General features: G+C 38.8%; 1 protein-coding gene and 1 pseudogene across 1 annotated transcript in view; one reads left to right on the plus strand and one right to left on the minus strand.

Annotated features, from left to right (window-relative positions):
• Positions 1 to 25,968, minus strand: part of LOC117025163 (general transcription factor II-I repeat domain-containing protein 2) — a 66,001-nt gene that overhangs the window by 20,404 nt on the left and 19,629 nt on the right. Inside the window, exons 3-9 of the mRNA XM_033110951.1 lie at positions 22,169 to 22,307; positions 12,521 to 12,640; positions 11,258 to 11,441; positions 11,064 to 11,092; positions 9,601 to 9,655; positions 9,034 to 9,077; positions 4,886 to 4,963 (exon numbers count right to left, since the gene is read on the minus strand). Of these exons, the coding sequence (XP_032966842.1) occupies positions 4,886 to 4,963; positions 9,034 to 9,077; positions 9,601 to 9,655; positions 11,064 to 11,092; positions 11,258 to 11,441; positions 12,521 to 12,640; positions 22,169 to 22,307 (649 nt within the window). The remainder of the gene's footprint in view (positions 1 to 4,885; positions 4,964 to 9,033; positions 9,078 to 9,600; positions 9,656 to 11,063; positions 11,093 to 11,257; positions 11,442 to 12,520; positions 12,641 to 22,168; positions 22,308 to 25,968) is intronic.
• Positions 15,048 to 15,491, plus strand: LOC117025078 (40S ribosomal protein S24-like; annotated as a pseudogene).

Here is a 25,968-nt window from a genome sequence, read left to right on the forward strand (position 1 = left end):
CAGGGATATAAAGTACAGCATAGGGAATATAGTCAATAATATTCTAGTAACTAGGTACAGTGTCAGATGGGTAATAGAATTACTGGGGTTATTACTTTATGAGGTATATAAATGTCTAATCATTATGTTGTTTTACACACCCGAAACTAATAAAATAAAGTTTTAAAAAGTGGCTGGGCCATTTTACATTCCCACTAGAAATGTATGAGCATCTCAACTTCTCATATCTTCACTTGGTATTTCTCCAACATTTGTTATTGTCTGCCTTTTTAATTATCATCATCCTAGTGAGTATGAAGTAGTATTTCATTGTGATTTTGGTTTGCATCTCTCTAATGAATAGTTATGTTGAACATCTTTTCACGTGTTTACTGGCTACTTGTATATCTTCAGAAAAATGTCTATTTAAATCATTTGCCCATTTTTAAATTGGGTAGTTTGTATTTTTATTGTTGAGCTGAAAGTTTTTATATATTCTGAATACTGATCCTTATCGGATATATAATTTGCGAATATTTTCTCCCATTCTGTTAGTGATTTTTTTCACTTTCTTGATAGTATTCTCTGAAGCACAAGAATTTTTTTTCTTGTTTCTTTTTTTTTTTTAATTTATTGGGGTGACAATTGTTAGTAAAATTACATAGATTTCAGGTGTACAATTCCGTATTACATCATCTATAAATCCCATTGACAAGAATTTTTAATTTCAGTGAAGTTCAATTTATTTTTTCTTTGTCTGCTTGTGCTTTAGGTATCTAAGAAACCATCATTTGGGGCCGGCCCGGTGGCTCAGGCAGTTAGAGCTCTGTGCTCCTAACTCCAAAGGCTGCTGGTTCGATTCCCAGTGGGCTCTCAACCACAAGGTTGCTGGTTCAATTCCTCGAGTCCCGCAAGGGGTGGTGGGCAGTGCCCCCTGCAACTAGCAATGGCAACTGGACCTGGAGCTGAGCTGCGCCCTCCACAACAAAGACTGAAAGGACAACAACTTGAAGCTGAAATGGCACACTCCACAACTAGGATTGAAAGAAAAAAGTCCTGGAAGTACACACTGTTTCCCAATAAAGTCCTGTTCCCCTTCCCCAATAAAATCTTAAAAAAAAAAAAAAAAAAAAAAGAAACCATCACTTAATCCAAGGTCACAAAGATCTACATCTATGTTTTCTTCTAAAAGTTTTATAGTTCTAGCTCTTACAGTTAGGTCTTTGATCTACTTTGTATATGGTATGTAGTAAAGATCCAGATTTATTGTGAATACCCGGTTGTTCTAGTACCATTTTTTGGAAAGATTATTCTTACTCTATTGAATTGTTTTGGCACCATTGTTGAAAATCAGTTTTTAAATTGATCGGTTTACTTCTGGACTATTTCATTGATTCATGTCTACCCTTATGCCAGTACCACAGAGTGTTGACTATTGTAGCTTTGTAGTAGGTTTTGAAATCAGGAAGTGTGTGTTTTACAACTTTGCTCTTTTTCAAGATTGTTTTGGCTATTCAGGGTCCCATGCATTTCCATATGAATCTTATGAAAGTTTTCAAATCCATGAATGCAGGATATTATCCCATTTATTTAGGTCTTTAATATTTTTCAACAGTGTTTTGTGGTTTTCAGTGTACAAGTTTTATACTCCTTTGGTTAAATTTATTCCTAAGCATTTTATTTTTTTTGATACCATTGGAAGTGGAATTTTCTTATCTTCATGTTTTGATTCATTGCTAATTTATAGAAAGAAAACTGATTTTTGTATATTGATCTTGTATATTGATCCTGCAACCTTGTTAAACTTATTTATTAGGTTATTAGCTCTAATAGTTTATGTGTGTGTGTGTGTGTGTGCGCGCACGTAGTCTTTGGGATTTTCTATATACAAGATGATGGCATCTGCAAATAGAATGGTTTTACTTCTTCCTTTCCAATCCAGATGCCTGTTTGCCCCTTCTCTAAATTGCTCGACCTAGAACATCTGGTACAGTGTTGAGAAGATGTGGCAAGAATGGACATGTCTTGTTCCTGGTGTTAGGGGGGAAACTTTCTGTCTTTCATCATTAAGTATGACATTAGCTGTAGGGTTTTTATAGACGCTCCTTATTTGGTTGAAGAAGATCCACTCAATTCTTAGTTTGTTGAGTGTTTTGTGTTTCTTTTTGTTTGTTTGTTTCTTTTTTTTTACCATGAAGAGTGCTGGATTTTGTCATAAGCCTTTTCCTACATCTATTGGGATGACTGTGTAGTTTTTGTCCTTTATGCTATTATTATGTTGTATTCCACTGATTGATTTCTGTATGCTGAACCAACCTTGTGTTCATAGGATAAATCCCACTTTGTAGTGATGTGTAATCCTTTTATATGTCATTGGATTCATTTGTTAGTATTCTGTATTCATATTCTATATTAATAAGGAATATTGTTCTGTAGAAAAGGAGATAATTCTGCATTACCCAGGTGGGCTCAATGTAATCAAAAAGGTCATTTAAGTGTGGAAGAGAGACGCAGAAGAGTTAGTGTCAGAGTGATGTGATGTGAGAAGATGATGTTAATTCCTTGGTCATAGGCTTTTCCATCCACTTCTCCCTCTGCCTGGAAAGCTCCTCCCCCAAATCATGCATTGTCAGCTGGGAAGAAAACTGAATGGTGTTGATATTCTTATAGCCACCAATGCAAAGTGAGCTGGGTGTAATGAATCTTAGCCAAGCTTGTACTGTGTGTTCTGCGTTTCTAGGGGCCCCGGAGACTGGGTCCTTGCACATGTAAATGACCTTATGAGACTTCCGTGGGCCCCACGGTGTCCAAGATACGTGTGTGTGTGTGTGTGTGTGTTGGATTAGGGAGTTTCCAAGATGTTTGTGCTGCAGACAGAGCCTGAGGTCCTGGTGGGGGTGGAGTGGGGCATCAGATTTTCACAGAAATGTCACTTGAGCCTCTGAGCACTATGGGGCAATGGCTGACTTTACTAGGGGTTCCCTCAAGGGCCAGTTGCAACTCTGAGCTGGTCACATTTTTGCTTTTATGGCTTTAAGAATTTCTCCCTTATATCAATATTTTAATACGTGAGTATTTAACCTAAATGGTTACAAAAACATTCAATGCTATGAAATATAGTCCATGATATCTGGCATTTTTAACTCTTTAGTCATCAAGAAAGAATCTGCCCAATATAAAGAGTTCTACAAAGAATAACTCCGAATAGTTCTGTCATTCCCAAGCCAAGCAGGAGAAAGGTTATATACGTATTACACATTTACCCTAAATGATTTTCTTAAGGTAAATGTAATTCTTTCTGAAAAACTAAGCTAGAAGGACTGCAGATACATCTAATCATTTATTTCACTGCTACCTGTGGGAGCAGAATCTACCAGTAGCCTATGCCCGACTGTATACATTTTGATCAACACCAAGGACATTTAAGTTCAAAAATATGTTCTTGGGAATCAAGACATAATTATAAGTACTTTTTTCAAAACAACGGTAATTTAGAAAAAGGTGACATTGGTTCTTTGTGAGGGATACGCTCAACTGAGCAAGTATATGTAAGTGTCCAGTGTGTACAGAGCCCTGGGCTTGGGTCTCTGGGGCTGGAATAAGATGGTGGGTCTTCCTGTCAGGAGCTTGCCATCCACTGAGTGAGTCCCCAGCAAAGGCGAACAGAACACAGCAGCCCACACTAAATGCCGTGTGCAATTAGGGAGCTGAGATTCTGACTGTGTCCAGAAAGAAGGGTGGAACTCATTGGAATTCTGCAGAGTAAGAAGGGAGTTTCATGGCGGGATGGGCTTCTAGAAAAGCCAGGTAGGAGGAGGATTCGGGGTTCGTTTATGGAATCCCACACTGAGCAGTGTGCCCAAAGAATCAAGGGAGGGTGACGGTGGGGGAGGCAGATGGAATAGGAGGGGAGGCTGGAAAGAGCAGAACTGCCGTCGTAAATTGGGACTCTAGAGGTGGTGAGCCAGACAGTGTGTGAGCAGGGGAAGGCTCTGGACAGATCCGTTTTCAGAGAATAACAGTTGGTGGGGCAGGATGAACTGAAAAGGAATCCTTTGCTCAGAGGGAGGGAGACTGGTCACCAGGGACTGCAACAGGCAGGTGGGGGGCCTGGCCCAGAACAGCAATTACAACGGACACTTCCATTGGTCTCTGCCTTTGGATTTTTTGTAAAAAGGTTTTTAGTAAAATTTACGGAGCTCCGTAATGCTCCGTAAATGCAGGACAATTTCAAAGTTAAGATTTTTGTAGGAAACATTTGAAATCTGATGATAATGTTTGAGGAGTGAAACTGAAAATTGTCCTATACTCTGCCCACATTCACAACGGAGCCCAAAGATGGAGAAAGGATCACATGGCTGTACAACTGTCATATCGATATGATGCCATTGTAGTGTCAAAGTAGGATCACGCTGGGCTTCGGCAGGATTCTGGTCTTGGGCAGAGTTGCTGCACAGACCACCTACCTTTGTCACATTTGAAAATTGTGTGTATTTGGTAATAATCGTCTTCTCCCCATTTAACTTATATGATGTCAGTGAAGCAACTATTATAAGAACGGGCATCTGAATTTCTTAACTCTCGTCTCCATCTCTTTTAACTTGGAATATTTTCTCCGTAACACAAGAGAGGATTAAGGGAGAAATTTTTAGAACACACAAAATAAGAGTATTTAATAGACAAACTCAAGTAAAATGCACCCTGAAGCACCTTTTAGCATATGGACTACGCTGAAGAGAATCCATCTAACGACCGTAAAATTTTTCACTCCAAATGACAACATGCTAGAGCACAGGTCAATGTGCGTGGATCTTTATTACTCTGCCTGTTTTTCAGATAGGTGACAATTAAAATGTTTCATCATGAATAACTTTTGGAGGACAAAATGATTATAAAATAATATTACCTTGCATATTACACTGATAGTAGTTGGGATCTTCTGATTCTTTCTTAACTGACACAGCTGCTGCTCTCGGTGAAATGCCTTTGAATGCAATGGAAATTACAGAATTACGTGTTAGGCCACACCCACCAACAGAGAAATACAACCACTGATAGAACTTCCACGTTCTGTTTTGATTAACACAGGAATATGTAACCAACAAAAAGACTTGTAGCTCACTCACTATGAACAAATGACTTATCCATATAAATATATAAATAATATAAAAATAAAATAATGTAAAATCAATATAAAAGGAAAGAAGGATGGATAGAAGGAAGAAGGAAGGAATGGAGGGAGGGAGGGAAGGAGGAAAGAAAAGAAGGGAAGGAGGAAGAGATTTAGGTCCCAGTTTGAGGAAATTTCCCCTTTCGAGATGGCTGAATATATATGCACTTACATGAAATACCGTAAAACATTCTTTTGTCATAGGACCTGAATTGGCACATATAATCTTAACCTCCCCACTACAATCAAATGCACTTCAAAACCTGGGGAAACTAACTACATTAATAAAACCAAAAGGCTTTATCAGGGAAGGGTGTGGCTGATTGCGAAAATTAGCCACAAATTTCTCCCATCCAGTATGTACAATGTGGCTTTCCTACTCCTATTCTCTAGAAGTGGAGTCTGCTTCTCCACCCTTTCAATCTGGGCCTGGCCACATGACTTGCTTTGGCCCATAAGACGTTAGCTAATGGGATGCAAGCAGAGGCTTTAAAAATGCGTGTGTGTCAGAGCCTGCAGGTTTTGGAGCTGAGTGGCCAGGTGAATAAGCCTGCCTGGAGGATGTCAGGCCAGCAGGGGTCCGGAGGGGACACAGCTCCCCCAGCTAAGGCCTCAGACCCAGAGAGGAGCCAGCGTAGACCAGACGTACTGCCCAGCCAACACAGAATTGTGAGAAAGACTAAATCATTGAAGCCACACTAAGTGAGGTGCTTTTTAATACACCAATAGATGACTGCTACTGAAGTATACATATAATTTAACCATGAATGTTAATAACAGGAGAAGCAAAACTTATGGCACAGCTTGGATTTCACTGTTTAGCATCAATTTAAAAGTTCTGAGGGGTCTTCTGAAAATTAACAGTTGTTGGTATAAGGATAGTGAGGCTGGATATTTAAAGTGGGATTAGCAAAAAGGAAAATTAGAACAACTGAGGAACAGAATGGACACAGCTGATGGCCATATTAGTAAAATGCAGGTTAAGCTGAGGAATTTGCCCAGAAATGGAATAAAAAGGTAATCTGATGCAAAGATTAAAGAAAAGTCAACAAATGGAGGTATACTTACTTATGCATAAAAAAAAGAAAAAAGGTATTTATGTATTTATTTGTAAGTGATCTGAAAGAATTTCACCAATTGGTTAACAGTTGTTGCTTTATTATGGGGATGGGATTTGAGGTGGGAGGCTTCACAGGAATGGAGTTTTGAGAGGAGAGTGAAAGGATGAAAAGGAATTTTCCTTATTATTACTTATTAGTCTGAATTTTTAAAAATGTAAGCATGTATAACTTGTGTAGTATTTTATAAAATATTAATTAAAGTACACTTTCTAAGTTGATTAGGCACAAAATACTCACAAACATTTGATAAACATGTGACAGCTGGGCTGTCAAAGAAAATTCTTTTTTAATCCAGACAGTTGAATCCAGATTTGACAGTGTAGAATGTTTGAAATGCTAATGAAACAGATTTACTCCAACCATTCCTCAAAATGGAAAAGAGAAAGAGAAGGAGGGAGAAAAAAGGAGAGAAGAGGGGAAAGGGAGAGACAGAGAAAAAAGAAATTCAAAACCATTTAAAACACTTGTTTTATGTAACAAGTGCTAAGACAAATATCCTAAGAAGTAAGGCTGATTAATGGCTGGCTCTCAGAAGCCTGCAGGCAGCTGGAAGCAATTCGTATTGCATCATGAAATCCACAGTAGAAAGTCGTTTTCATAGGGAGAATGTTTTTGTTTAAACAAAACCGCATCTCCAAAGAGAGGCCTCAACAAAAGAGGCCTAAAGTGGTGGGAAACACTCATTGGGCCCAACTGGTGAGGAAGGAGATGGGAGCCTTAGTTCTAAATTCATGAAAGGGCCCCTGGGGAGAGCTGACAACCCCCTTCTCCCCAACATTTGTCTTCCCAGTTTCTAAGAGGAGACTGCAGGCAGAACACATTGGAGCTTTGAAAAACATCCAAGGCTAAGATCAAATGAGTAAGGGTTGGAGGCACATCATGTGTGAGATGAGGACTCCACAGCTGAATTCTGTTCAGCTGAGAAACGTGGCTTCCTTCTTTTTGTTGACTTGTGTTGGTTTTACCTAGAATAACTAAAGTGGACAAGCACCATTATTTTTCAGACTGTCATTTAAGATAGAGCTTCTACTAAGCACACCTTTACATGTGGAAGGGAGACGCAAGCACCCACAGTTGTGGTGGGGGACCCTTAAGTATGAAAGAGGAGGAGACTGGTCCACTCGTATCCCGGGGTCCCCCAGGCACTGGGGGAGGAGCTGCAGAGTATAAACCGCATCTTGACAGCTTTATCACTCTGGTACCCTGTCTTTCATTTTCCTCGAAGTAAACCTCTATTTTTCCTTTTTCTACATCTTTTCTCCTTAATATCGAATGTTGTTTTTCTTTTGGATTATCTTAGACTTAACTTTAACTTTATATTTCAAACTGTTTATTTCGTGTTCTAGTTGCTTTTGTGAGCATTATTAAATTTTAATTTGAACCTTTTATAACCAGCTTGTGTTATTTTTGTCTTTTAGAGGTTTGAGTTTTAGTTTTATGTACTTGATTATTTTAGGTTTTCTAATCTTTCCGCTTTTAATGCTTTCAATATTTTCCCATTTCTTAAACATTTGAGTTTTTAAAAAAATTCTATTTTTAACCTTTTAACATTTTCACTCTAATTAATGCTATTTTTCTTTTTTTTAAGGAGAAGAGGCAGCGATGGGTATCAACTACTCTCATCCACTGGAGGGATTTTCCCCCCAATATACAAGTATTGTCATTGTAATATATGCCTATTGTAGAGCATTTAGAAATGACGAAAGAGTGCAAGAAAGCAGTAAAATAAGATATGTCCCAAAATGAAAACACTACTCTATTTGTAAATCAAGTCATAATTCCAAATGTATACTCAAGACTTTTTACTAATTTCGCAGTCAGGTTTTAATTTAAATATAATTAAAATATATTTTATCCACAAATATATCTACTTAATAACTTCAGGTACCTAGTATTTACTAAATAAGAAGGCTCTTTTCAGGCCGGCCCGGTGGCTCAGGTGGTTAGAGCTCCATGCTCCTAACTCCGAAGACTGCCGGTTCGATTCCCACCTGGGCCAGTGGGCTCTCAACCACAAGGTTGCCAGTTCAATTCCTTGAGTCCCGCAAGGGATGGTGGGCTGCGCCCCCTGCAACTAGTAACGGCAACTGGACCTGGAGCTGAGCTGCGCCCTCCACAACTAAGACTGAAAGGACAACTTGAAGCCGAACGGCACCCTCCACAACTAAGATTGAAAGGACAACAACTTGACTTGGGAAAAAAAAAAAGTGCTGGAAGTACACACTGTTCCCCTAATAAAGTCCTGTTCCCCTTCCCCAATAAAGTCTTAAAAAGAAAAAAATAAAATAAAAAAGCTCTTTTCTAGATATTTGAGTAGAATAAGACTATTCTACAGATAAGGCCCCACTTGAGGTTAATTAGTGCTCTAATCCCCATTTTTTGTTGTTGTTGATTCTTTTGTTGGATTTCCTGCATAGACAATCATGTCATCTGTAAACAAGCACAGTTTTATTTCTTCCTTCCCTTTTCTTTCCTTTTCTTGTCTTATTGCATTAGCCAGGACTTCTAGTATGAAGCTGAAATGGAGTGGTGACAGGATAAATTTTCCTCATTCCTGATCTTAGGGGGAAAGATTCTAGTTTCTCACCATTGAATATAAAGTTAGTTGTATGTTTTTTTTGTAGATCTTTTAAAAATCAAGTTGAGGAAGTCCCCCTCCATTCTTAATTTACTGACAGTTCCCCCTTTTTCTAATAAAGCAAAAGAAAGGAGTCAAACGATTACCTGCTAAATACTTGATTCTAAAAGCATTGGTGTACATACCAGAATCTTCCATGGGTTCAGTTTTTACATGGATGGGACCACAACTGAAAGGAGAAGGGAACCCTGGTCAAGACAGGCAGGGTGAGAACTGACCATAGGCACTTGGACATGCAGAATTAAAATCCTCCGATTGCCATGCCATCAAATCCCCTCCGCACACAACAAACGGAGAGCAAAACTGCCATGACTTCAACATTAACTTTCTTAATAATTTGTTATGAAATTAAGTGTCAACTGAATAAAGAATATACAGTTGAATAAAGAATATACTGTTCATGCTTGGACAGGTGGGGTTAGGGGTGCCCACCCACCATGCAGTTGAAAATCTGAATGTAAATTAATCTGGCTCTCTACATAGGCACATTCCCCACCATGATATGAAAATACAGTTGATCCTTGAACAACATGGGTTTGAACCACTTGGCTCCACTTATATGCGAAGTGGACCAGCGCAATTCAAACCCATGTTGTTCAAGGGTCAACTGTATAACAAAAATAAGGAAGACTTTCCATAGTCTAAAAACCAACACTTTGGGGCTACCTGTGGATTTTTTATTTATTCCTTACCTTTCACTTGGCAATGTCATAGATTTCTCAGCATCTGCTACCACCCCAGGCCCACCTGTACAGGAGTGAAAAGACACACACTAGCCCTTTTCTGCATCTTGAAATATGACAGTATTCAAAGGCATAAAAAGTGGAAGCATGCACAGAAAGAACAGGACTCCCTGCTCTAGGTCATCATGGGATAGCAGTGGGAGGAGAGACAACTCAAGCAAGGTCCCATGTTCCGGGGCCATCTGTGTGGGCAGAATAGGAGCTGAGGAGCAGACGGGATCGAGCATGGCTGTGGATCCCACCTTGCTGCTCACCAGCTGGGGGGCCTCCAGCAACTTACTAAAACCTCCCTGTGCCTCAATTTTCTCATCTGAAAATGGTGGTTGTCAGAGGATTAATTAATACATGCAAAGTGCTTAGAACAGTGAGTGGCACATAAGTATCAGCTGCTATTATTATTATTCTATAATGAAATACAAGTCATCTGGCACAACAATCACCTGCCATCCTTCACCTTCAAGTCCCTCCTTCAATGTGTGCTAGAGGATTCCAGGAGCTCACAATTGCTCCAGAAACAGACTTTGCTCCATGAGTACTCTGTGCTCAAAAGAACCAGTGTGTCGTCACCCCCTGTACCCCACGGTATGCCTTGGGAACTGTGTGTCCCCCACCCTATGCCCCCCAGGCCATCTCTACCTACGCAGCCTCAGCACAACACACCCTTTAGACCTGATCTTTCATAAACAGCTGTGGCCCAAGATTTCCAATTACAGTTAGAATAATAATCTGAGAAAATAAGAAGTGGACGTAGGTGGATTTCTAAACACTTCTGGTAAAATTTTTTTTTGTCCCTTCATTAGCATGAGTTCAGCAGATTTTAAGGGGTGATGGGTTCCCAAACGTGGCCTCAAACATCCTTCTGCACAGCTTTCCACCTGACCGCATGGAATGGGCTTCCTGGAAGAACCACCCTGTTGACACCCTGATCTTGAGGGCCAGCTTCTCCATGAAGCCCTTCTGATCATACAATTCTAACCCCCTTCCAAGGACTCTTGGGCATTTCCTGCAGCCATTCTGAGAGCACAGCGGGTCATCCCTGATTCCCTGCTGGACAGTCTCATTCCTTCTCCTAAATGGTGAGTTTCAGGAGCACGGGAACAGTCACACGTCCTAGACCCACTCCTGAAGGTAGGTCTGCTGCCATCTGTGGTCTGGATGCAGAAGCTCGCCAGCACGCAAGCTGGGAGGAGGGGGGTGTCTCAGTGTTCTAGGCAAGGTGTGTTTTTCCCTGAGCAGCATACCCTGCAAACGTCACGACCACCCACCCTGGAATGTCAGAGATTGCCTCCTCAGTGAGGAGAAGGCAAAGACTAAACAACCTTTAGAATGTGCCGAACTTGTATTTTAATTCAGAAAAGCAGAACTGGGTAAGCAGCCAAGGGCGTCACCAAGCATAAGAAGCGGTCACTTACCTGGTTGATTCGCTGGACCTAGGAAAGGTCTGAAAAAAAACCAATACTATTACCCAACATGCACACACAAGACAGACAGTAAACATCTGAGTAAGCAACTTCTCAATGTAACAGGACATAATTAACTAATTGAAATCAAGCTCTCACTTTATCTTCAAATGAACTAACTATTATGATGGGATAGAGCCTGTCACCTATTTATGATGAATGAAATCCCTGCTTTGTTCTCCAAAATCCATTTCAGAGTTGTAAGATCATAGTTCTCTGGGTGTTTAAAGGCAACTCCTTCTGGAAGCCCCTGCACTACCACAGCTGACGGGTCTCGCAGCATCTTCTCGTACGGAACAGGCACCATCACTGTTGTTCCTAAGGCTTTACCTAGAAGAAGAGGCAAGATGTCTTTAAATGGTATGAGCATAAAACCCTACCATTCAGTTTCTTTTAGTGTAATAAACACAGGTGGTGACATCTGGCTTTGAAGATACATTAGAGACATAAGGTACCCTATTCATCTATATACCAAGTTAGTACAATTCCCAACCAAAGGGCCAAAACAAAAGATTTATATTTACTTTAAACCGTCACATAAGAAAGAAAAAACAACTGGTCTTTTTCTCCATTCTCTTAGAGGTTGTGCAGTTCGGGGTACTCGCCCTGGCACACTCAGGGCTGCAGAGAGCACCCCATGATTACTCAGGCTGCTGCCAAAAGAGAAGACCCCCACTCAAGCTTCACTGTCCTTATGTCACACTACACAAGTCAGGCCAACTTGCCTGTGGAGAAGTATGAACTCACCATGTCCTCATGTCACCATCTGGGGCTGTGTCAGTCTTTCTGCACTGGCTGGGAAGCCCCGAGGGGCTGGAGCCTCATTTCTCATTGAGAAATGGAGCCTGAGACCTGGAGATCCCTTGTACTGGGTCCCCAAAGTCAAATGCTCCCAGTGACCTGCAGGTCACATAAATGTGTGCGGCTGTCTAGGAATGATAAACAAGGCCCTAACATGCTAAGGCACTTATATCACAATCACGTGTAACAGCGGTATCGTTACCTGGTTATCTAGCTTTTTAAAACACTGTGTAGGTATTTTTTTTAAAAGCCCTGTCTTACTGCCTGTGGAAAGACATGGGTAGGTGGAGAGATCAATGAGGGTGAGGCTGGTGACCAAAACAGCAATGAACATCTAATAACTGTGTTGGCCGAGGAGTGGGGGCTCCCTAAAATGGGAGCAAAGATGGAAGTCAGATCAATCTGAAGGTTTTGATGGACCAGAAGAGACCAAGTTCTCTTCTGTAAGAAGACTGGATCTGGTGCTTAAGAACTGGCTGTTCGCTTGATGAGAATGTGGAGTTTCAAATATTAGAAACCCTCTAAATAGTCACACCAAGAAGATTATCTAACAGTGTCCTAGTCCTTAGTGAACTATTCAGAGAATTAATGCTGTAAGTGCACTTTACCATAACAAAAGCAGAAATAGTCATCGACTGCTTTTCTAAGTATTTCCGTTTCTCCAGAGTCGATCTGCATCCCGTTCACAGGACACGGGGGTTTCACCTCAGGCAGGCCTTCAGCGACGCCTGCAAATGAGTTAGCAGCACAAAGTCAGTATCCAGGCATTTGTACCGCATGCGTCCTTCATCTCTATGCTTCTGGTATGGAAAGGAAAAAGGAAAAGTAAAGTAATAAACATAAAACAAGATCTTAGTTTATTTACATAAAAACAAAGATCAGGATATTCAGGATGAACAGGATAATATAACACAGAGATCATCTCTAAATGAATCTATCAATCAGTTCAACACACAAGGAAATATTAGTAGTTCAAAGGAAGTTATTTTTAAACACACACGTTATTTGCTATAGTCTAAAAGTAACAGTCATTGTATAGGAAGACCCTCACCACATTGTACAGGACCAGCCCTCCCCCACGGGCTCGCCATCAGCTACTATTTGTTTTCAAAAGTTTTGAAACTGATGGTTTTAATCAGGGCTAGCCAGGAGACAGAAACTTTATAGTTTTGTGTATACAGTTTTGCAATTCAATTCTAACGTACATTTACATTTTAGAACAAGTCAATTAGGCTAGAGGAAGAAAGCAGAAGAAAACCTATGTGTGTTTGGTCTTTCAAACAGTTTTGGCATATGGAGAAAGAGGTGAATAGAGTGGTAGAGAATTGACAGTTCTGCCTGCAGGGTTTACTCCAGGGGTTAGGAAACTACAGCCTGCAGGCCAACTCCTGCCCACTGCCTGTTTTTGTATGACTTGTGAACTAAGAATTGTTTTTTCATATTTTGCAATGGCTAAAAAAGTTCAAAAGGAGAATATCACTTTATGACATGGGAAAATCATATGAAATTCAAATTTTAGTGTCCATAAATAAACTTTTATTGACCACGCTCATTTTCTTATATATTGCCTGGTTCTGCTTTTGAACTACAACAGTAAGTTGTTGAGTGGCTGCAACAAAGAGTAATGACCCACAAAAACTAAAATATTTCCTATCTGTCCCATTACAGAAAGTTTGCCAATCCCTGGATTACAGTAAGTCCTTACTTAACATCGTCAATAGGTCCTGCGACTTTAAGCAAAATGACGTATAATGAAATGCATTTTTACCATAGGCTAATTGACATAAACAAGAGTTACCATAGTTTGCTGTGTATAATGCGCACCCATGTTTTGGGCCCAAACTTTCAGGGGAAAAACATCTTTCATTTTTTTAATTCAAATTTTTATTTGTTTACATCTAGGTACTTGTTTTTTTGTATTAAAAAGGAATTCTAGCATTTATTTTTTTAACTTATTATGGTACAAGAAATTTTATGTAACAAATAATTACAAAACACAAGAACAGATACAAGGTACAAGAAATTTTATGTACCGGTAACAAATTTATGATATTTATGCATCGTAGAAGGCTAAGAACTCTTCGTTGTTACAAGTTTGTCATAAGTTCAACAAAACTGATTATCATATTCCAGGGTATTATTTTGCATATCGTTATTGATTTCTAGAGTTACACTTTTAGCCAAAAGCATAAATAAAAGAATGAAAAACATTTATACAGATACAGAATTAGTACTACCCATGTATAATGTGCATCCTTATTTTACCCTCACAAATTTGGGCAAAAAGTGTGTGCGCATTATACACGGCAAAATATGGTTATGTTCCTACAGCATCTCATCAACTTTATAACAAAATAATGTTGAATAAAACAACATTATTCGAGGACCTGCTGTACTCTATATATTTTAATACTAAGCATCTATAGTCCTAATATAGGTTGATTCTAAATTTCTGTTGTTTTGAGGATTCAATTAGTGAATAAATGCTTATACCACAAGGGGATGGCCTCTAACTTCAGAGAGAAGGTAACTGTGTTTTTGATGCAATTCCACAGTAATTTTTCCTTAATTCCAAGGCAACTTCTAAAGAAATAAACATCACATGTTCAAGAATCACATCCAGTATTCCAGTTCCACCAATGGAAGAGAAGTGGTGTGTATTTGCCAATAACAGTGAGAAACTCTGGACAAAATATTAAAATCAAGTATTTGAAGGCAGTGAAGTATAATATAAAAAAAACGAGGCAGAAACTGGAAGGAATGCTACCTTTGAAAGAAGGGAAGCATACTGCATACTGAGGAGATTCACGCTGAGTTGGCTTTTCCTCTATAGGGACACTTTAGTTCCTGTGGTTCTCAGGGAAATAGAGCTTAACCAAAATGCAGAAGTCTTTGTGGAAAACCTATGTCACATGTTGGGACTGCCACTGTGGTCAGAAATTGAGGGGGGAATCCTGGAAAGGCATGAGTCACAGGTGGGAGACCAATGTCTTCATATAAACTTCTCCCAAATTCTTGACTGGCCTCACAACTGTGCAAGCACAGGGTGAGACTTTAAGGAAAAGCAGCATTTGGAAGCTAAAGGGCTGAGCAGAGCTTTTTTCCTCCCTGGCTACTTGAGGGAGGGCTGCCATCATGAATGACTAAGTGACTATCCAGACCGGGAAGTTCATAACCAATAGACCACTTCAATGGGAACTAATGGTCATCGATGTCCTTCACCCTGGGGAGGCAACAGTACCTAAGACAGAAATTCAGGAAAAACTGGCCAAAATGTACAAGACCACACCAGATGTCATCTTTGTATTTGGATTCAGAACCCATTTTGGTAGTGGCAAGATACCTGGCTTTGGCATGATTTATGATTCCTTGGATTACACAAAGAAAAATGAACCCAAACATAGACTTGCAAGACATGACCTGTATGAGAAGAAAAAGACCTCAAGAAAACAATGGAAGGAACGCAAGAACAGAATGAAGAAAGTTAGGGGGACTGCGAAGGCCAATGTTGGTGCAGAAAGAAACAGTCAAGATTCATCAGTGACTTTCTCTGTGGGGACTGAGCAGATTTTTCATTAGAGAATTAATAAACTAAGAACTTTTAAGTAAAAAAAAAAAAGGAGCTGAGCAGAGATTTAAATGGCTATGTGGTGCTGGAAAGACAGAGTTTAGAATTCAAGTCCCCCTAAGTCAGAGAAGCTGGTTAAACACCTAGTGAAACCACAGGCACACCTTAGGAGTAAGGGCCACATTCCAAGACTAAGGGTAAAACCAAAATAGACTCGTCCACACAGGGTCTCCACAGGGTCAAGGTGACCTGCCAATAATTTAACAAAATGCAACCTTATTTAGTAGGTTTATATAACATATGACTATGCATAAAACCCAAGATAAAATAAAAAAATAGTAGAAATGTGAACAAGCAGGAAAATGTGACCCATGATGAAGAGAAAAAAAAAATGTATAAAAGCAGGACCGCAAATGACCCAGATATTGAAATTGTTAGATAAGGACTTAAAACAATTGCTATAAATACATTAAAGAATTTATAGGGGAATTGAACAGAATGGGTGAATATATACAGGATCCCAACAGAGAAATGAAAATGCTAACAAAACACACACACACACACACACACACACACACACACACACACACACAGGGGTGTAGGGAGGAGAGAGAAGAAAATAGAGTTCTATAAATAAAAAATAATCAGAAACGATAGATAATTTCACAAGATGAACTTAACAAGAGCACACTGTTGATGAAAGAATCAGTGTCCTCCAAGAAAGGTCACAGAAACTATCCAATCTGAAGCTTGAATAGAAAAAAAGAATGGGAAAAATAAAAATAAAAAAGGAACCGAGCCTTAATGACCTGTGGGATAATGACCTGTGGGACAATATCAAATTTTCTTCTATATGTGTAAATGAGGGACAAAACGGATCAGAATAAATATTTGAAGAGATAATGGCCAAAATAAAATGTCCAAAATCACAAACAGACATATCCTGGCCAAACTGCTGAAAACCAAAGATTAAACAGAGCTAAGAGAAATGATACATTACCTTTAAAGGAACAAAAATAAGAATTCTAATCTGACTTTGTATCTGAAACAGTGGGAGCCAGAAAGCAATGGAATAAAACTTTTAAAGGGTTGAAAGAAAAAACTGTCCAGTTAGAATTCCACAGCAAGTAAAAATATTCCTCAAAAACAAAAGCAGGAGGGCAACCAGATGGCTCAGGCGGTTAGAGCGCTAGCCCTGGTTCGATTCCCACAAAGGCCAGTGAGCTGCGTCCTCCACAACTAAACTGAAACAACAACTTGAGCTGAGGTGCCACTGAGCTCCCAGTGGATGGCCGGATGGCTCAGTTGGTTAGAGTGTTTCCCGAAAAACACACTGTTCCCCTTCCCCAATTAAAAAAAAAACTTAAAAAAAAGGTATTTAAAAAAAACAAAAGCAGGAGAGTGACATCAGCAATACGGTTAAGAAGCAACGGGCCTTCACTTCCAAACAGATACAGCAAATTAACAATATATAGGTCAGAACACCTCTGGGAGAAGTCCACCGACCAGTTGAGAAGCTACAGCACCTAAGCCACTGTAAAACTAAGAAGGGATTCCAGTGCAAGGGGAAGGAAAATTCCTGGCAGTTGGTGCACCTGTTTGTGCCTCTTGCTCTACGTGGCACAGCACAGCACTCCTGGGAGGAAACTCCCTAATGCTGGGGCTCCTCTGCGATAGAAGCAAAAGAGTGGACTGTGCATCCAACATTCTGGCTTGTCTGGGGCTGCTGGTTTCTGTCCTGTCTGACTCAGAGCACTGATGGAATTGGCACCAGAGTTTGGAAGCTGCTGAAAACACAGGTGAGCAGCATATCAGAGCTGCAGTTCTGTGGGCAGACACCAGAAGGAGAAAGAGATTCAAAAAGATTTGAGAGGTTCTAGAACAGCCAGCCAGACTGATTAGTGAAGGTCTCCCCCTGTAGGAGCCAGTATACAAAGACTGGGAGGGGCGGTGGTTTTTTTCAAATACAAAATTCCAGGAAAAAAATTACAAGGCATACAAAGAAAAAGGGAAACAAGGCCCAAAGGAACAAAATAAAAATCCAGAAATCAATCCTAAAGAAATGCACATCTACGAACTGCCTGATCAAGAATTTAAAATAACTGTCATAATGTCAGAGTGCAAAGATGCTCAATGAGCTGAAAGAGAATACAGGTGAAATTAAATGATTCATGAACAAAATGAGAACATTGACAAAGGTATTAGGTTGGTGCAAAAGTAATTGTGGTTTTTACAATTATTTTTAACCTTTTAAACCACAATTATGTTTGCACCAACCTAATAGAAACTACAAATAAGAACCAAACAGAAAACCTGGCACTGAAAAATACAATAACTGCACTGAAAAGTTCATTATAGGTGTTCAACAGCCTACTTGATCAGGTAGAAGAAAAAATGAACAAACTATAAAACAAGTCATTTGAAATCATCAAGTAGGAGGGGCAAAAACAAAAAAGAATGAAACAGTGAAGAGAGCCTAAAGGTCTTATGGGACACTATGCTATCTCTAAGAATCAGTTTATTATATAAGTGGAATTTTATTTCATTACAGAATAAAAAGTTAATTTATTTGTTCTCATCAAACCATATATAGCATAACAGCCATTTTGTTTTGTGTGTATATTTTATGATTCTTCTCTCAATATCAGAAATATTTTTACATGCATTATGAAAACAATAATCAACTACCTTAAGAATGCAGTTTGTGATAGTGAGAGACTATCCTGAAATGAGCGCGGTTGCCATTTAATTACACACTCCCAGTTCTGTATAAAGTGCCCTGCTATGGTCAAATGAAATCATACATTTCTTTCAAATAAAATCCATGGACAGTACATTTAATACATTTTCTACGTAATTAGCTAAGTATGTTTCTCTCGCTCTCTCCTTTCTAATTTTTTTTTTAAATTTTCAAATACAGTTGACATTCAATATCATTTTAGTTTCAGGTTATAGATAGCATAGTGGTTAGACATTTGTGTAACTTATGCAGTGACCCTCCAATTAGTCTCACACTATACATACCCACCTGACACTATACATAGCTGTTGCAACATTATTGACTATATTCTCTATACTGTACTTTACATCCCCATGACTATTTTGTAATTACCAATTTGTACTTCTTACTCCCCTCACCTTTATCATCCAGCTCCCCAAATCCCCTCCCCTTTGGCAACCATCAGTTTGTTTTCTGTATCTGAGTCAGTTTTTATTTTATCTGTTTATTTTGTTCTTTAGATTCCACTTGTAAGTGAGATCATATGGATTTTGTCTTTCTCAGTCTGACTTACTTCACTTAGGATAATATGCTCTAGGTCCATCCATGTGGTCACAAACAGTAAGGTTTCATTCTTTTTAATGGCCAAATAATATTCCATTGTATATATGTACCACCTCTTCCTTATCCAATCGTCTATTGGTGGGCACTTGGGTTGCTTTCATATCTTGGCAATTGTAAATAGTGCTGCAGTGAACATAGGGGTGCATATCTTTTAGAATTAGTGTTTTGGATTTCTTCGGATAAATACCCAGAAGTGGAATTGCTGGATCATAAGGTAGTTCTGTTTTTAATATTTTGAGGAAACTCCAAACTGTTTTGCATAGTGGCGACTCTAATTTGCAATCCTACCAAGACCGCATCTTCTCCAACACTTGTTTGTTGATTTATTGATGATAGACATGTATGAGGTGATACCTCATTGTGGTTTTAATTTGCATTTCTCTGATGACTACTGATGTTGAGAATCTTTTCATATGGCTATTGGCCCTCTGTCCTCTGGAGAAATGTCTATTCAGATCCTCTGCCCATTTTTAAAATTGTTGGGTTTTTTGTTTTGTTTTTTTTTGGTGTTGAGTTGTACGAGTTCTTTATAAATTCTGGATATTAATCCTTTGTTAGATGTATCATTGGCGAATATCTACTTCCATTCAGTAGGCTGTCAACAATGTGAATATACTTAACACTACTGAACTGTACACATAAACATGGTTAAAATGGTAAATTTTATGTTATTATTTTTCTAAACACACACACACACACATACACATATGAAGGCAAGATAAAGACATTTTCTAATAGGCAACAGCTGAGAAAATCTGTTACCATTAGACCGACACTAAAAGAAATGCTAATGAAAGTTTTTCAAGCTAAAGAGAAATAACCCCAGATGGAAATCTAGATTTTAGGAAAAAAGAGCATTGGAAATGGTACAAATGTAGATAACTATAAAAGATTATTTTTTAAAAGTTTGGAAAGTGATTGCTTAAAGTAAACATAATAAGGTACTGTAGAATATATAACATATTAGGGTGAGAGGATAGTAAACAGAATTATACAGTTTAAGATTCTGACATTGTATGTATAGTAGTAAAATATTAATTTTAGATTCACTAATCGGAGGGCATATTGTAATCCCAAGAACAACCGATAAAAAATAAAACTAGGAGCTAAAAAGTCAATAGAGGAAAAAACGTAATACAAAAATGTTCTCAATTTAAAACAGTGCAGGAAATTAGGCACAAAGATCATATGGGACAATAGGTAAGAAACAGCAAGATAAAAGCCTTAAATTAAACCATATAAATAATTACATTTAATGCAAATTGATGAAACAATCCAAGTAAGAGATTTTCAGACTGCTTTTTTAAAAAAAGATCTAACTGCATATGTTTACAAGAGACACAGAAGGCTGAAAGTAAATGAGTGGAAAAAGATATACCATGCAAATATTAATCGTAAGAAAGTTGATGTGGCTATATATTATGTTTAGCCACTATATATTATGTATTAATGCATATGCATATAGCCACTATATATATATACACACATATATATATATATGTATATATATATATGTATGTATATTATATAAATACAAAACAAAGTAGACTTCAAGATCAGGTTTATACATGGAAACAAAGAGGAACATTTCATGAGGAACAGAAAGGTCAATTCACCAGGAAAGCATTTCTTATCTTCAACATATATGAAGCAGAATATACTAACCAAAAGGAGGAACAGACAAATACACAATCTAGTTGGAGATTTTAACACTCTTTTGTTAGTAATTGATAAAATAAGTAGGTAAAACCAAGATGAATTGAATAACATTATTTAACAACCTGACCTACCTGGTCTATTAATTGTCGAATACAAAATTCTCTTCAAGTGCATATGGAATAGTCATCAAAATAAATGGTGTGCTAAACCATAAATGGGATCCTGATAAATTCAAAAAGATTAAAATCTGGGAGGGAGGTGGTAGATGAGGGTAAAAGGGATCAAATATATGATGAAAGAAGGAGAACTGACTCTGGGTGGTGAACACACAATGTGATATACAGATGATGTAATACAGAATTGTACACCTGAAACTATGTAACTTTACTAACAATTGTCACCCCAATAAACTTTAATTAAAAAAAAAAAGATTAAAATCACATTGAGTATATATCTGGACCACAATGGGAGTTAATTAGAAATCAATAACCAAGAAATCCCCAAATAGTAATAGGTTATGTATGCAACGTGCTCCTAAGTAACCATGGTCAAAAAGAAATCGCTAGGGAAATTAGAAAATATTTTGAAATAAATAATAATAAAAACACAACATATGAAAGTCTTTGGAACAAAGTCAATTAGGTTTTTAGAAGTCAATCTGAATCAATCTCTCATATACACACACACACACACACACACACATATATACACACTTTATATATATACACATTATATATATACGTAATATATATACACACTATATATGTATATATGTGTATACACACACGTATACATACGCGTATATAAAATCTTAGGTAGGTAGATATACATTTATTTTGCAGTAAAATTATATACAGAGGATGCCAAAAAAATGTGTACACATTTTAAGAAAGGAAAATACTGTATTAAAATTGTAATACTCAATATATACCGATAACAAAAGATGAATACAAGTCGTGTATACATTTTTTTGGCACTCCAGTATATACGTATCTCCTCTGACAATCCTTGGAGACATCTATATATCTATATAGCTGTATTTATATCTATCCTCTGATTAAATTTTCCTATTTGTTTGTTTTTTTTCCTATCGTGATTCTAGGAAATGCAAAATTGCTAAGTCAGTGCATGGTAGATGACCTGCAGTGACAGAGATAAACATTATATAAGGTGTAGGTTTTGACACCATAGAGTGTCCCTCACATATGGTCAGGTATGCTCACTAAGGCTCCCACACACTCACAATACATCGGCATATTGAAGGATCTGAAAGTCCCATAGTAAAAAAAGGGAAAAAGGAATATAATGTTTATTAACCAAAAATAATACTCAACAAGCCCTGAAGGCATTTTTCCCTTTCCTTTGGGAATGAGTAAAATAAAAGTTTTTTTTGTTTTTTGTTTTTTTAATGTGGATTTATTTTAGATTTCAAAGACAATTTACTCTATGTGCTTCAAACTTAGTCTATAAAACCAGACCCTGTTGAGGACACAGTACAAAATAAATCAGCCATATTTCTTGGACTCACCAGTGTTAAGTAAATATTCACCAGTGTGCCAAGTCAAAGATGTGTCAGAACCATTTGTAGAATAATGCTTATGTATCGCAGAAGAAAACATTACATAAGACTTGCCTGCAAATATCTTAAGATTTATTAATACAAAGGATAAAATTATTAACACCTACAGTATTTTGCGAAATCCTTCTGCAAATCCGTCCTGGCATTGACAAAAGCACGTCCTCTCTCAGTTCCGACAACAAACACGTCTGTTTCATACACTGCGATGCAGGCCACTTCTGCCTTGGACTTGGCCAGTTCTTTACACTGAAATAGAAACAAAGAGTAAAGTGTTATATACAATGGCAGATCCAGAGTTTGTGGGGCCCGAAAGGTCTGCTTTAAGAAAAGAATATATAGTTAGGTACACATTGAATATTTATTTAGAATGAGAAAAACCACCAAAAAACCCCACAAAAATTTATCAAGCAAATACCATAAACATCATAAAACCCAGAGAAAAACATATTTTTATTAACCACCTGTGATATATAATAATAAGAAATATATATTTGGTGTGTGCCTGGCACAGAGCTAAAGCTCTTGGAATTTCCTAAGTGAAGAGAGCAATAAAGCGTCTCTTGCAATGTTAAAGAAGTTGATTTTTGGACCACATCTAAGGATGGGGGCTAGTTGTCAGGAGAACCAACCAGAGGATCAGAGGGTTGGAACATCCAGCCCTACCTCCTGACCTCTGGGGAGGAGAGGGCAGGAGGTTGAATTCAATCACCAATAGCCAGTGATTTCATCAGTCATATCTACATAATGAAGCCTCCATAGAAAGCCAAAAGGATGGGGTAGGGGAGCTTCCGGGTTGGTGAACACATGATTTGGGGAGAGTGGGGTGCCTGGAGAGGGCACAGAAGCTACCCGCCTTTTCTCCACCCCTTGTCCTACGCATCTCTTCCATCTGGCTGCTCTGAGTTGCATCCCTTTATAATAAACCAGGAATCTAATAATTAAAATGCTTCTCTGAATTCTGTGAGCCACTCTAGCCTATTAATTGTTCAAAGGAGGGGGTTGTAGGAACCCCCATTTACAGCTGATAGATCAGAGGCATAGGTGACAACCTTGACTTACAATTGGCATCTGAAGCGGGGGCAGTCTTGTGGGGTCGGATGCTATGTCTGGGAAGATGGTGTCAGAACTGAGTTTAATTGTAGGACACCCCGCTGCTGTCGGAAGAGAATTGCTTGTTGGAGTGGGAACCCTCCCCTCTACATCGGAAATGGCTGTAGAATCTTTTTTCCTATGTTCTTCTCTGAGTTTTATGATGTCTATGGTATTTTGGCTGCAGACTGACTGCCTCTTCCTGTGACAATAATTTTTTAATATCATTTTAATAATTTAATATTTCCTCCAACATAGTTGATCACATTTTTATCATTGACGGTCGGGATGCAGAAAACATGGAAACTCATACACAGACACACTTGCTACAGGTATCATCACAGTGCTACAGGTATGCCCTACAGGCAAGCATCCTGATACAGTCTACTTTGTGTAATTCCTTTCAAAAATTTCACACAATGTTTATTTAATACTGCATATGCTACATTACTGAGTATATTCTTGACCAGAGGGAACTTCTGTTTTGACAAGGCATCAATTAAAAACAAATCCTCTGTTTACAATTTTACCATTTTAAAGACAGGAAGAATTTTCCAGACTAGCTTCTGGCTCCGTACATTTAAAACCTTGCTTCGCCTCTATTTCCCAGATACTTCTGGATACAATAGGACCTCAGGCCCTGCCCCTTGATGTCATGTTACTGGATGAGTTGACACAGTGGACTGCAGGAATATTACTAAAACCATTCCTTCACTGGGACTTCTAGTGTAGCAAGACATCCAATAGCAGTAACTTACCCAGACACAAAAATAACAGTAAGCCACATAATACCTACCACTAAACGAAAACTAAATGTGTCCCCAGCCCAGCTTCCCCTTCTCGAGACCCCAAAGATGCCATATCCACTCCAGCATCACCAGACATGGAGGATTGTGGTCGCAGAATAATGGTCCCACAAAGACGTCCATATCCTCATCCCCAGAGCCTGTGAATATGTTACTTTACATGGCAAAGGGACTTGGCAGATGTGAGTACATTTAGAATCTTGAGATGGGAAGATTTTCTTGGAATAATGAGAGCCCAATGCGATCACAAGGGTCCTGACGAGGAAAAGAGGGACGCAGAGGGGCGGACGGGTGGTTCAGTCGGTTGGAGCGCGTCCTCTCAACCACAAGGCTGCCGGTTCGACTCCGGCAAGGGATGGTGGGCTGCGCCCCCTGCAACTAACAACGGCAACTGGACCTGGAGCTGAGCTGCACCCTCCACAACTAAGATTGAAAGGACAACAACTTGACTTGGAAAAAAGGCCTGGAAGTACACACTGTTCCCCAATAAAGTCCTGTTCCCCCTCCCCAGTAAAATCTTTAAAAAAACAAAAAAAAAACACAAAGAGGGACACAGAAGGAGGAGATGTGACAATGGAATCAGAGGGTAGAGTGGTGCCTTTGCTGGAAGGCGCCACAAGCCAAGGAAAGTGGGCCAAGGAATGCGGGCAGCTTCTAGAAGCTGGAAAACGCCAGGCACACCTTCTCCTTGGTAGTTTCCAGAAGCAACGCAGGCCTGCTGACACCTTCATTCTAGCCCTATAAAACCCATTTGCTGCCTTGACTTCCAGAACTGTCACATCATAAATGTGTGTTCTTTAAAGCCACTAAGTTTGTGTAATGTGTTACAGCAGCCACAGGAAACTAGCTGAGGGGCTGTGGCAGAGGGCAAGTCAGAGGAGGAGACAGCAACCTTAACTGATGGGTGAAAATACATTATTCTAGCAAATTTTACAGGAACATCTGTGGTCATATTTCCAGGAATCTCCCAAGGCCATAGAAGGTGCCAGTGCAAGAGGGGGGCCCAGAAGCACAGACCCTGTTAGCTTCATGGCAAATCGTGTCAAATGAGCCAAAAACTCAGTAGTTAATCTAACACATAGACTCTGGTATCAGGTGAAGTTATCAATTTTTAGCCTTACTTTGAACTTCATCAGTAGAAAAGATCTTTTTAAAAACATTTTTCTCGTTATGAAATATGTATATTATAAAAATTTTAGCAGATACAGAAAAGTATACAGAAGAAAAACGAAATCCCCTGTAACTTCATTATCCAGAATCAACCACTATTCACATTTTGAAATACGCGCACACGCATACTTTTTAAGAAAAAATTAGAATCATAGGTTGGCATTCTGCTTTATTTACTTATTTTTGAGGATTTATAATCCTGAAAAACATGGTTTTTTAATAAATTTCTAATATTCTGTCCTGGATGCTTCAGTAGGGTCCAACGTAATCATTATAGGACAGTTTAAACATAATATTATTGAAAAGCGTTTTCTTCTATGGCAAATAATACCATAATAAATGTCTAAGAACATGAGTATTTCTGTGCATGTTTATTTCTGTGCGATGGAATCAGACAAGTGGAATACCTGAGTCAAAAGGTGTAAGTTTTTAAGGTTCTTGAAACTTATTACAATAGCATTTCATAGGGGCTCACACGCCCACCCACACACAGTGACACAGAGGCCATGTCACCTTACTATTACAAGCACCGAGCATCATTATTTGTGGGCTGGGTTTAGTGACTCCCCAGAATAAGACAGAGCGAGGGTAAGATAGTAACTTGACAATGGAGAAGTGTGGCAGGTGCTACCTGTATTAGTCAGGGTTCTCCAGAGAAACAGAACCGTAAGAGATTATAGACATATAACATGAGGTTTATTATAAGGAATTGGCTCAGGTGATTGGCTGAGAAGGCCCACAATGCAAGCGAGAGACCTAGGAAAGCTGGTGGTGTAGTTCAAAGGCCTGAGAGCTGGAGAACTGATGGCATAAATTCTAGTCCAAGTCTGGAGGCCTGAGAA

This window comes from Rhinolophus ferrumequinum, chromosome 7 (genome assembly GCF_004115265.2).
Source record: "Rhinolophus ferrumequinum isolate MPI-CBG mRhiFer1 chromosome 7, mRhiFer1_v1.p, whole genome shotgun sequence".
NCBI classification, from domain to species: Eukaryota; Metazoa; Chordata; class Mammalia; order Chiroptera; family Rhinolophidae; genus Rhinolophus; species Rhinolophus ferrumequinum.